The sequence below is a fragment of the Lingula anatina genome, chromosome 3 (assembly GCF_051362555.1).
Source record: "Lingula anatina isolate TDL-2025a chromosome 3, LinAna3.0, whole genome shotgun sequence".
NCBI classification, from domain to species: Eukaryota; Metazoa; Brachiopoda; class Lingulata; order Lingulida; family Lingulidae; genus Lingula; species Lingula anatina.
Window position 1 is genome coordinate 13,679,415 of NC_141769.1, and position 12,839 is coordinate 13,692,253.

Here is a 12,839-nt window from a genome sequence, read left to right on the forward strand (position 1 = left end):
TTTCATTTGTAAGTGTTTATTCTTAAAGCTTGTTTTATGTAAAAAAATTATCAGTCACATTAGGTGTGTTATACACCTGCGGCACAATGTGTTCGACTAATTTAATGTCATACATCATCAGTCTTCATTTACTTAAGTGTTCACAGTTTTAGCCAACGAGAAGTTCCGACAATTTCACTCCTCCACTACACTTCCGGTTCCAGAAAGTCAATTTACCAATGCCAGACACGTCCTCCGAGTTGCAGCATAGATACGCCTCTGATGCGTACGTACTTAACTCGTCCCCGCAGTCCTCCCCGGGATTATAAAACACTACCACTCTCTTCCCTGGGGGATCAATGTAATGGTTGTACGTCTCGCACATGATCTGGCCCATGGTTTTATAAACTTGGTCATGGGCCGAGTTCTCCACCAACAGCTTGGTCTCGAACCCGAGGGTGTCACCTACGATGATCCTTGCTAGGCGTTCGCAGTCGGTAGGGCAGCTACGGAGCACCTTGAGGCACGTGAGGAGATCCTCTCGGCTGCCAATGGCCTTGCGTCTACGCAGTGTGTTGTAGAAGTTGGGGTACTTGTCCGTGATGACATAAGCGGCGCTCTCGTTACCATACATGTCCGTAGCCCACAAAGTCTTGTGACCGTAGATCAAGGTCGGGAGGTCAAATAAGATAGGACCCTGAGCGGTGCTGTTGGTTTCAGCTCTAAGTCGGCATCGGCAACTGTTTGAAGAAAAGACAAAGGGACAATTTTAAATAATAGATGTTATAACTGTATCGTGAAAAGTTACCTTTATAATATACTACCAGTCATACTGGTAGTATGGCATGTCAAGCTGGAATATCTATATAAAGGAAAACTTTCTGTTACAAGTGTACTTTTAAATCGAAATTTCTTGTTAACGAATGAAATATAGAAGCATCCAAGACCAATGTTTTTACGATGTTCTGAAAAAGGATTGATACTACTATTTAGAAAAAAATCTGATACTCACTGTCTGGTGTTTTTGTCTGTTGGCCTTTCATCTAAAATGAATATGTTTTAACAAGTAATCTTAAATCTTAATTTTGATCTTAAAAGATGAATACTTATAAACTTAGATTTAACTGTCTAACTGCCCTCTTGATGTTCAGGATTTAACAGTGGAATTTTTTATTATGATTATGATTGGACCAGAACCCGTAAATACAGTTAAAGTTATTATTTAAAAAAGTTTTTTCAAACTCTTATAAAATGCTATAACGTTTGAAAAGAAACACCCTTACCATGGCAATTAAACCCATCCCCAGCAAAGCCCGCGTTGCACACGCATTTAAACGAGCCGTGGGTATTGATGCACGTTGCGTGCTGCGAGCATGGGTTTCTTTTACACTCATTGGCGTCCTGGTCTGAAAATAGAAAAATGACGAATACAACCATTAAATTAACGCCAACAGTTATGCGACATTATCCACTAAAAAGCGCTGGTCCCATGCGAGCCGATGAAGGAAAATATGCACTGAATAGCGTAAATTGACCCGAAGTGACCTCCAATATATAGCACCGCTTTGTATGAAAATCAATATGAACTAAATCTTTGTTTAAACAAACAAAACCACAGAACAAGATAACATTCGTGTGAACACATACCACAAGTAAGTTTATCATTCCCCAGCTCCCAGCTGACGGGACAACTGCAGATGGCGCCACTGTTACTATCAGTGCAGTTGTGACTGCAACCGCCATTGTTGATGCTGCATGTGCTTACTGAAATGGAAGAAGATCAAATTTCTAAATAACTGTTATTCTATGCATTTAAATATTTTCAAAATGTTGAAGTCAAAGGCAGGGGCGGATCGAGGATTATTTGAAGGGGGGGGGTCTGCGGATGCGAAGCCGACCTCCCACCCCTTTTGTCGTGGGGTTCATCGGGTCCCTAAAGGTTTTGGTATTTTACAAGGCGAACCGTTTTATTTGGTACGGTTTTGTACAATAAATCAGCTTGTCAAAATTCTACTTCCAAGAGTGGAATATTAGTGTGATTTTTTCAGAAACAGAAGAAAAAGAAACTTTAAATCCGCCACTGGTCAAAGCCATGGTAAACTATAAATAGAAAGATTCCATGCATTCTGTGGAAGTTGAACATTTTATTTTTAGTTTCGTTTTTTCAAACTAAGCTTAGTTCTTACTGCATGTTTTGTTATCTTTTGCTAACACCATGTTCGCAGGGCATCCACAGGATATTTTCCCCTTGTCGTCTGCTTTGCAGAAATGGCTGCAACCGCCATTTTGATGAAGGCATGGAGTCACTAAATGGAATATGATAAAATACAAAAATTCAAAGTAGGTAGGCCGGTCCTGTATATGCTACATCCTGTTTTGAATTTGATCGGCTAACATAAAATATGGCATAACATTGGATTAGGGTATCCGATATAAAAGTCAATCAAATCAACTAATTATTTCTCCCACATATTGTCAATAATGTAAATCTTGTTATGAGAAATAAAAAAGCATATTGGATTATGAGCTCATCTGTATCTCTGTTAACACCACCCAGAGACAACATAAACTTAAAGGGTCAAGCATGTAATTGTACATCGACTTTAACCAACAATAATTGTTAATCGACTTTAACCAACACGAGCTCTTACATGTGTATGTACATGTGTATGTACAGGTACATGTAGTTAGTGTCTTACCACAAATCTTTTTATCTCCCGCCAGAACCAAACCGGATGGACAGCTACAAGTGACGGTAGCATTCACGTCACCATGGCAACTGTGGCTACACCCACCATTGTCTATGTCACATGGAGATACTGTAAATGGAGGTAATGTAATCATATTACAGGGGGGATCCAGAGATGGGTTGGGATGGATCATCAAAGTGTAAAGCAAGTGTATATTTTAATGGTATGTGACCAAATATTTTCCGGCATAGATAATATAATTCATCAGTTTACATGTACATGTACCTTGTATAAAACATGGCCTGCTTATACAGGTATATGCTGACTATATACCGAGTCGTAATCCAATTATACTGCTTTAAAACAGAGATACCCAATAAAGTGGCCAGAGAACGTCCAGAGTGCGTGCATGTACGTTGTACTCGTCTTGGACGCAGGGCGTAGAAGCACAGGGATGTTTCTTACCGCATGTGTTCTTGTCCTCAGCCAGCACCAGGTGGCTAGGACACGTACACACTGGGCTGCCTTTGTCACCAGTACAGCCGTGAGTACACGTACTGTTCAGGCAGGGGTCGCTAGTGTCGGTCACTAGAAATGTTGAATATTACATATTATACCACGAACATAATGCCTTCATTGTTCAGGCTGTGCGAAAAATCTCTTTCCCCAAACGCTCATGCACGCGTATTTTATATACTTTCTGTAGTAATGAAATCGGACAGCTACATGTAAGCTGGCGATATGACTTATGATAGGCCTATAATGGTAGTTAATTTAGATTTATTCAAGTAAACGAAATTTCTGTCACATATATTATTTAGTTGAATCAACATGGCGTTTTGGTATCTGTTTAAGAAAAGGATTAGAAATATTAATATGTATCTGAAATAGAGTTTAATAATATTTCAACACAGAAAAGATAAACATTCAGGAAAATTCGTCCAACTGCTGAATCACGGAGAATTGGATAGCCAGGCCCCAGTTTCACAAAAAAACTTAAGTCAGGTCCCTGGCTTAGTTGACTAGGATTTCCATGAGAGTGCTGTTATACTGCTCCTGATAGGGTAAGACTTGTCCATGTGACCATGTAACCTTGGTAATTAAGTACTTAGCCAAGAAACCTGACTTAAGTTTTTTTGTGAAACCGGGGCCAGGTGTACCTCCGCACATGTTGACACGGCAGTTATTCCACTGGAACTGAGGAAACTTGTACACATAGTATCCGCCCGGACATTTCCGCACCATGGCGTAGTCAAATGTGGTGTAAGCGTTGTCTATACAGGTACAGCTGGAGCTGGAGGACCGAGTGCAGATCTTTCTTTTGACGATGCCATCCTTCACAGTTGGGTGACCGCCTAATAACCATCGTGTTTTACCATTTCCTCCACAATGATTCCAGGACACACACTGGAGACAGATAGCACCATTTTTATTTACACAGTTGTAAGTGGTGTTGTGGATATAATCGTCACACTTTTTTTCCATTTTGGAAAGAAACCGCAGTTTCAACCTAATTTCTTTAGAATGTACTAGTTGTTAATTCATGTTGGTCCCAGACCACCCTACTGACAAATTATTATTGGCACTTACAAGTAAAGGCGAGTCCATCTCGGGAACGTAGATCTAACTATTACCTCTGTGAACCGTCAGTGAATGGGATGTGCTGCTGAGTGACGAACAGGGTCAGAAATGAAAACTGGGGTTACAACTTGGCTGGTAGCCTTTGGGGCGGATCCAGGATTATTTGAAGGGGGGTCCGGTTTTTAGGAATGACAGGCCGTGGATACGAACCCGACCCCCATCCCCACCCCCTGGCGTGGGGTTCTGGTCCCGTTGAAGGGACCGAATTTTTTTTTTTTTTTTTTTTGTATTTTAGAGAGCGAACGGTGCCATTTGGTACAGTTTATAACTATGATTCAGCTGGTCAAAATTCTAATTTCGGAGGGGACCATTGGTGTGTTTTTTTTTCAGAAAACTTAGGGGGGGGGTTGTCAGGGCTCCTGTAACACCCCCTAAATCCGCCACTATAAGGTACTTGGTATATCGTTTAAAATGCTATATTGTTATTATTGTTATTACAAAAGCCATTCGTTAACTTGCCGAGTCCGCCATCCGGTTGCCTGCGCCTTTTACAAATCTGTACCAGCCTTCAAAGCTTGTCGTATCGTCACAATAATTGTTTGAACCATATCGTGCATTTCTCCATTCTTGGTCTAGTAGTTTGTATATCTTACATGGATCCACTGAAAAAAATCATGGAGGCTAAATAATGTGGGTTTATTTTGTTACCCTGTGAAAATCAAACGTATTATATCGATTTTCAGCTTCACTGTCTATGTACTGAAAAAAAAAACGAGAAGGTAAAACTATGCAAAACTACGCAGTAATATTTGTGTATTTTGAGCGGAAGAAAACTTTCAAAAATGAATTGTTTTCTTTTTGCATTTTAATTAGTTTGAGCATTTTAATTGCACATACCGCACGTTTTTTTATCCTTGTCTAACTCCATGGTCTCCGGGCACGCACATGTTTTGCTGCCAGCTCCTTGTGACCGACATGTATGACTACAACCGCCATTGTTACTTGAACACGGGGATACTAAAGTAAACCACACCAAATGAATCTTTTTGTGCATTCTATAGGAAAGTCAATGGTGCGTGTGTGTGTGTGTGTGTGTGTGTGTGAGAGAGAGAGAGAGAGAGAGAGCGAGAGAGAGAGAGAGACAGAGAGAGAGACAGAGAGAGAGTTTTGGCGAATGCAATGTAGTAGTTACTGTGAAACATGAAAAAATAAGCATGCAAACAACTACTCACCGCAGCTTTGGTTTTGGTTTGAGTTGAGCACGTTAGCTGGACACGTGCACTGCGCCTGTCCATTCTGGTTGACACACCCGTATGTACAGTTACTGTCTAAGCACGGGTCACTGGTGTCTTTTACTAATCGATAATGTGGAAATTATAACATTTAACAATAATCAAGAGATTTAAATGATTAATATTTAAAACAAATATGCAAGCTTTCATGCTTATGGTTCGTGCAAATCAACCAATTCACTGTGAGTTGATAACATGTAAATATCATGGAAGATATCGTGTGTTTCAATGTCTCATGATCAGTTTTCACCATGGGCAGATTTTTACGCAGAAACGAATAGTTAGAGGCTAATGTGTTTACGTTGGCAAGTTGCGCCTACAGAAGTACACATCACGACCATATATATATATATATATATATATATATATATATATATATATATATATATATATATATTTGTACAGGTGGTAATGGGTAAACGGAATCATTACCTATTGACATCATTAAAGACAAGAGAAAGAGAGCAAGACAGAGTGGCAGACAGATTTTAAACCATACCTGCACAGAATGCCCTGTAACACAAGTTTTGCAGATTTGGCAGCTGATACACATAATATCCTCCTGGGCACTTCTTAACTTTGACGTATTCATACACTTGTAAATGTGAATGATGAGAGCTGGTAGCACACGTAGATGAATAGTATGTACACAGTCGCCGTGACACTATCCCATTGCTGACCTTTGGGTGACCACCGGACAACCAGATAGGGTAGTGAGTCCCGCAGTGGTTCTGTGATGGCGCCTAGGAGAGAACATTCACATACTTGTGAAGTGTTTTATATAAAAAAGAACACTTCAAACAAAACGTAACTGTTTTAGGATTAGTAAAAACACGATTGACAGGATCTTGATTTTATTATTCTTTTATTATTTCTTTTTTTAATATTTTATGTTCTCTTGAAGTGTATTAAGGTGCCTAGTGCTACTTTTTAAAGAGTCATGACTTAATACAACTATATCAGTAGAGATCTAATGCGTGCACTTGTATGTAAGTGGCGTAGAAATTGAGAAAAGTGATATACATGTACACTGTAGATAAGGAGAGTTACATATTTAAGAAGATATGAAAAACACCACTGTACCGAATCAGGCATCTTGTTGCCAGCCCTCCCCATAAAGCGGTACCAGCCATGCCAGCGGTGACTGATATCACAGAAATATTTTTGTCCGTAGTTTATGTTTCTCCATTCGTCAGTTATGGGTTGATAGTTGTGACACGGGTCATCTGCAGACGGAGGGTTTTGTTATTTAACTTATGAGGTGTTATATAATAATGTTCAAATGCAATTTAATCTACAAGCTAAATTTCGAGGTGGGCACTGAAGTCAATAACTAAAGTTTAGTTTTGATTTTCGTTTTTCACAAACGAATCTGGTAACCAGACACTAGTGTCGTTCTTTTACAAAAAAAAAAAAAAAATGAATACATAAATAAATAAATAAAATAAAATAAACTGGAATCTGGAAATCGAGAACGTTTACGCAGGGGTTTGAATATACATGTATATACACGGATAGGGATGCACATGTAGTATAGCAGATGTAGTATAGCAGATGCATCTGCACATGTAGTATAGCAGATACTTGGCCCATTTTTAAAACGACTGAAGATTTCTTTCTTACCCTGTACATGAAGTAACCAATTCTAAACTTCTAAATTAATTAGGATGTTGGTTTTAGGAAAATTCTCTTACAATTGAAACACATGAAATGTATTTGGCATTTTAAAATAGGCCACTGTCAGCAACGTTTGAAAAAATAGTCAATACAAGGGTATGAGATATAGGCTTAATCCGAATATGCGTTATGAGAAAATGTAAAATCAATAGGCTAATATTCTTAGCTATTACAACTGAGATCCAGTTGTGAACCCCTTTCTCCGTTGAATACGAAAACGGTAATCTAGGTATTTAATTCACCTACCGTTTGCTCTTACAGTCGCCCCTAAAACCCCCGTGAGCAGCAATAATAACTGATAGCTTGCGTCTTTCATGATGCGGGTCATATCGTGGAATGTTAACGGTAACTACGGTGTCAATATATGACGGTGCACGGGTCGAAGTATCAACCAATAGAATGAAGATTTTAAAAAAGGAGAATAGGGGTTGCAAATGAGAGGCTCCTATTGGACGCAGCGGTTAAATATAAAGTGGTCTTTAGAGTTCAGTTGTAAATTATCATTCACCAATTTATTAGGATGCTTACGATTGTTCCACTGTTTTTGTGTGTAGCCAAACTGGTAGTGGCATTAACAGGGAGTATGTTTTGCACGGGAAAGCAAAGACTTATGTCGAATATTGTCCTAAATTTAATTTTTTTAAATAACCATGCATGTATGTATGCACTTTTTATAATCTGCCAACAATATTCACCTTAAACCAAGTATGTAAATTATTTGCACACCATAGTTCCATAGCCTTGCTTTGTTCATCGAAACAGATTTGCTTAATGCATGTTCTTATTTATTTTATTCAGGTGACCCTTGCCACGATTATATTGAACTGTTTGAACCTTGGAGGAAAAGCAGCTACAGCAGCTCTAGATATTTTTATGAGGAGTATGGGATGACAAACGATTGGTTTCGTATCACAGGAGAAGCGGGAAATAAGGTGGCAAACACGGTACGGATTTTCTCATCAAAATGTTTTGGTACCTGTTCTGTGCTAATTGGTTAAAACAGGTGTAAAGTACATGGTCTGGTACACGTAGTTAAATGTGTTATTCGTATGCTAGCTTTCAGCGGCTCGTGCGGCAGCTGGTATGTACTTCCTACAAGGAGGGAACAATATCTAAAACCAGTCTAAATCAGCCTCAAATAAAATTTCACGCACGGTGTTTATTAATTTTAATCTATTGTAAACCGCACTGAGACGCTGTGGAGTGTGGTATATGTACAATGACCAAACTTTATTTAACTTTTACTTCACGGCATCGTTTATATAGTATTCATAGTATTTATTTATTAATGTTTATGTCAGCCGGGTTGGACAAACTTTTTAAAATGCATTCAATAGTTACATAAAAGTAATTGATACTTTTTCTCTTTATCAATGCATCTTTTTATCGAACCTTATCTGTTTTATTTTAAAATGTATGCAATAATAGTAATATTAATACTTATTATAATCATTATTATTATCATTATTATTTTACATTATTTATTGCACACATTTAAAAATAAAACAGATAAGGTGTGGTAATGATTAAAAATTATTATTATTATTATTATTATTATTATTAAAGTGTCCTTCCCTCTACTATTGCGGTACCCATTACCCTATGTGGATGCTTGGAGATCACCCTACAGCGGCTGAAGGAATTGTCAAACACACACTTTGCACCAGATCCTCCTCCAGCTACTGCTGCACCACTCCCAGTGAGAGCTCTACTTTTAAGGGAGACGTCATCTACGTGAAGAAATGTCCTGGTGGATATTATGTGTACAGGATACCTAATCTAAAACACTGGAGTAGCAGGGCTGTTTGTTCAAGTAAGTGCAACATTTTAAATTCAGATTGTGTGCACGCATGTGTGTGTGTGTGTGTGTGTGTGTGTGTGTGAGTGTGTGTGTGTGGCGTCTTCATGCCTATGGAATTAGAGTGCATACTTGCGTTCCTTTGTAATAACCTACATGAAATTGAAATAACTTTATGCTTTGCTTCGTCAAATAAAAAAAAAAAAAGAAAAAAGAAAAAATCACCAAAAAACCTTCAGTGCAAAACAGTTCTCCGAATTGAGTTTTGAACTGTTTTAGGAAATGTCATTACAGATATATTTTGTGTTAACAGCAAAGGACAGCAGTGACCCGTGCCTGGACAGTAACTGTACATACGGCTGTGTTAACAACAATGGGAAGTTTGAGTGCACCTGTCCACCTGATATGGTCAAGTCTGGGGACAACTGTGGTCAGTTTTCTTGGACTCTTGTTATTTTGTGTGTTGGGTTATGAAGGGTAGACAAAACAAATGTCCGACCTTTCATCACTCAAACATTTTCAAGGTTAATTTAAGAAAATATCTATCTTTGTCTCTTAGCAATTGCTACTGCTTCATTGGGGTTTCCCTGGCTCAAAATTTTTGACTCAGTGGCTTTTGTAACCTCCCCTTTAAAATCAAAATTAAGGAAAAAATGGCGAAATGATTTTAAGTTTCATCCATTTTATCTTAGAAATGCTCATTAATTGGTAATCTTCAAACATCGCTTCCTTCGCTATCTACCTGATATACATTTTGCTAATACTTGTATAAATATCAAAGATTATATTATATTATATTATATTATATTATATTATATTATATTATATTATATTATATCTCAATCATCCAGTGCTACCATGCCAAGTCAACAACCCTGGCTGCAGCCATGAATGCGTCAACCAAGCTGATGGCACAACTACTTGTCGCTGTCCATTTTACCTGACTCTGGGCGCAGACAATAAGACGTGCAGTGAGTAGAAAGGTTTTGAAATGTTACATGATGTACGCAGAGCGGTTGGTGTTTTTAGGCTTTGGACTAATGAAAAATCTTATTCGCCTTAGTTCAGGTTAACTCCATCAACGATACGACAGCGATCTCTTACAGCACCCTTTAATTGAAGTAAACAAAGCTTTTATCCAACTGCAATACATTTTTTATTATGGTTTAACTTTTTGTATTATCTGTATTCTAACCTTTCTCATCATGGAAATTAGATATTCTATCGACATAAATATGATAATGGATTATTTATTTTTTCTATTCTATTCTACCACATGTACCATAATGAAGCTTATATGGTAAAGGGCAAAGAAGTATTATGCGCGCCCAGAGTATTTAAAATCACCTTAATACAAGTATTCCACGTATTTCCAGTAAGCAAGTGTCAGACCAACAATGGCGGTTGCAGTGATTATTGTCACGAAGACGGACAAGGCGATGTCGCCTGTAGTTGTCCTGCAAATCTGGTACTCGCCAGCGACAGGAAAACTTGTAGTATGGATGCTCAAATATAATATGGAACGCTGAAAAGTTTTTATTAATAACAAATTTGCAGCATATATACAATGTGCATGTACATGAAAGTAGTTTGTTGAAACGGGGTTTGAATGTATCTTCACTGTTCATTTTATAAAACGCACAAAATCTCAGTTCATCAATAATCTTATGTTACGATTTTTCATTTGAAGGTAGACAAGGTGTTATATTTGAGTCTACCAAGCATTATGATTACTTTCTACAGAAACTTCATGCACCATCAACAATGGCGACTGCAGTCACGTTTGCAATAACACGGACAGGGGTGTCGTCTGCGGTTGTCCTCCAAATTTAGAAATGGGAGATGATGGGAAAACTTGTGGTACGTCAACGTCTTTGATTTACAAGCAATAAACCTGTTTTTAGTAGGAGTTACCATACAATTTGATTTTTAGTAATGAACGAAAAAGAATCGGAAGCCGGGGGATATCACCATTAAAATTCCTCATATAAATTACCGGCCATCATATATTTTGTTATGCTCTTTCTTAGCTGAAGAAAAAAATGATGCAATCTGTTTTCTTAAAGTAAACACAAAATGTTATTTCCACACATTTAGACAAGGATGTTAATGAATGTCGAAGTCAAACCCCGCCATGTTCCCAATATGCTGACTGTACCAATACATTCGGAAGTTACACTTGTACCTGCAAACTCGGCTACTTTGGGGATGGCCTCCAATGTTTAGGTAGGTTAGTTTTAAATATCACTTGGTCTTTGAAAAAATTTAATTTAAATCTGTTAAGAACCATATACGTATATCAGATAGCAAGTAACACATGTAGAATTAATATATATTTTTCATGGAAATGCCATCCAAAATAAAATGCACGCATAGTATACATGTATATTAAAACGACTTCTAAAAAGATCTAAAGTTCAATCTCCTCGGTGCATTTAGGGGTGGTTTTATATTATACTCTTGTCTTTTACTTCAGAGGAGAAAGCCACCGATCCTAGCACGAAAAGGTTAGTGTTGCTATAATATATCTATAAATCGTTATGTTTTTGAATGTGCATATCATGTATTTATAATGTCTGTGCTACAAATGTTAAAGATGAAGTGAAATGGTCATAAAACAGTACATCAAAATGAAATTCATAAATATTATTTACAGGTGCGAATGTCGTCTGAGGGCAGAAATAAACAGCACTTCTCCCGGCGCTATACTTTACGAGTTCCCCACCCTCATCTACGGGTTTAAAGGGGTCTGGGTGCTGGAGCGAAACGCCACAGTCCCTGTCCCGGTTACTGATCGTTTCCCAGATTTCTACAAAACCCGGCTGGTGCGACGTGAACTAAAGTTACCCGATCTTTATACCTGTCTACGCGTTCTTAGAGACTGTCCCTTTGATTGCGAGAGACTGGCTAAGATAACCTTAGGCGACGAGGGGATTGCCAAGAAATTTCCGGTTAAGAACTCTGCTGGCGTCGACGTTAGGAAGTCTTTGGGACAGATTTCTTGTGAGCGTTTCGGTAAAGATTTCCTTACCCCTGGCAAACGTGTGGTGACATTCTACAACCCTCCTCGTGAATGCGGCAAAGAGGCGTCCACCCACGCGTTTGACCAGCGTCTCTGTTGCTCAAACTATGACATTTCCGGCATTGGTTCTTTTAATGCCTGGAATCAGAAATGCACCAAAGGAATGACTCTTACCGATGTTTTTGGTTAGACTTTAAAACATCCCAATGGCATTTGTACTGGAATGTTGCAGCCGGTGCTGATCAATGCATTACAATACCTTACAACTATACATATAAATGTAGTAAACCGATCTTGTTTCCGATTGTGATAAAAATGCAGTTATTTGTGAGAAATAGCTGGTGGAAAAAATGTCTAATTTGAGGTTTGGTGGTCACCATCGAAACTTTAATTTGCGTACTTGTATTGTGTTTGGATATCATTATTTCGATATTACACTTTTACTCAATATTTTCCTCAATTAGTTAAGTGAGCAAAATGGCTTCACACCATGCTGTGTTTAAGCTTCTGTTTTATGCAGCCAATGTTTATAAAGTACGAATAATAAATTTAGTAATATGAAAAATAAAACTTCGTTTTGCTTTTTTATTAGCCATAAAATACAGACACTGTATATATCTCTCAATATATATATATATATATATATATATATATATATATATATATATATATATATATATATAATCTGGTCACTGTGCCGAAATCCTTGTCGTCACCGTCCGACATTCCTTTTGTTTACCCAATAACCGTTCCTTATTTTTCAATATTCATTAAGTGGCTTTGTTTGGTAAAAATGCAGT

The 12,839-nt window shown here is 37.9% G+C and overlaps 2 protein-coding genes across 2 annotated transcripts; one reads left to right on the plus strand and one right to left on the minus strand.

Annotated features, from left to right (window-relative positions):
- On the minus strand, positions 1–7,579 carry LOC106157967 (uncharacterized). Its single transcript, XM_087007957.1, has 12 exons — positions 7,466–7,579; positions 6,626–6,768; positions 6,042–6,285; positions 5,483–5,605; positions 3,830–4,024; positions 3,135–3,257; positions 2,679–2,798; positions 2,166–2,285; positions 1,627–1,743; positions 1,263–1,385; positions 992–1,022; positions 1–719 (listed from the first exon to the last, which is right to left on the minus strand). Exons 1-12 carry the CDS (start codon positions 7,545–7,547, stop codon positions 149–151), a joined length of 1,992 nt encoding a protein of 663 aa, XP_086864083.1. The 5' UTR covers positions 7,548–7,579; the 3' UTR covers positions 1–148.
- Positions 7,580–7,679: 100 nt separating this feature from the next.
- LOC106170026 (uncharacterized) lies at positions 7,680–12,609 on the plus strand. The gene is made up of 10 exons (XM_087007488.1): positions 7,680–7,800; positions 8,018–8,163; positions 8,786–9,032; positions 9,331–9,447; positions 9,869–9,988; positions 10,394–10,513; positions 10,761–10,877; positions 11,115–11,243; positions 11,494–11,524; positions 11,674–12,609. The coding sequence occupies exons 1-10, from the start codon at positions 7,740–7,742 to the stop codon at positions 12,227–12,229; spliced, it is 1,644 nt and encodes a 547-aa protein (XP_086863614.1). The 5' UTR covers positions 7,680–7,739; the 3' UTR covers positions 12,230–12,609.
- The last annotated feature ends 230 nt before the right edge of the window (positions 12,610–12,839 follow it).

Excerpts from the sequence above, each read along its gene's own strand:
- LOC106157967 (XM_087007957.1), bottom strand. The coding sequence starts at position 7,547 with ATGACCCGCATCATGAAAGACGCAAGCTATCAGTTATTATTGCTGCTC. Across the intron at positions 4,025-5,482 it reads AAACCAAAACCAAAGCTGCG|GCGGTCACCCAACTGTGAAG; the intron begins GTGAGTAGTTGT and ends GATGGTTATTAG. Across the intron at positions 2,286-2,678 it reads GGGAGATAAAAAGATTTGTG|TGACTCCATGCCTTCATCAA; the intron begins GTAAGACACTAA and ends TATTCCATTTAG.
- LOC106170026 (XM_087007488.1), top strand. The coding sequence starts at position 7,740 with ATGCTTACGATTGTTCCACTGTTTTTGTGTGTAGCCAAACTGGTAGTG. Across the intron at positions 7,801-8,017 it reads GGTAGTGGCATTAACAGGGA|GTGACCCTTGCCACGATTAT; the intron begins GTATGTTTTGCA and ends TATTTTATTCAG. Across the intron at positions 9,033-9,330 it reads TAGCAGGGCTGTTTGTTCAA|CAAAGGACAGCAGTGACCCG; the intron begins GTAAGTGCAACA and ends TTGTGTTAACAG.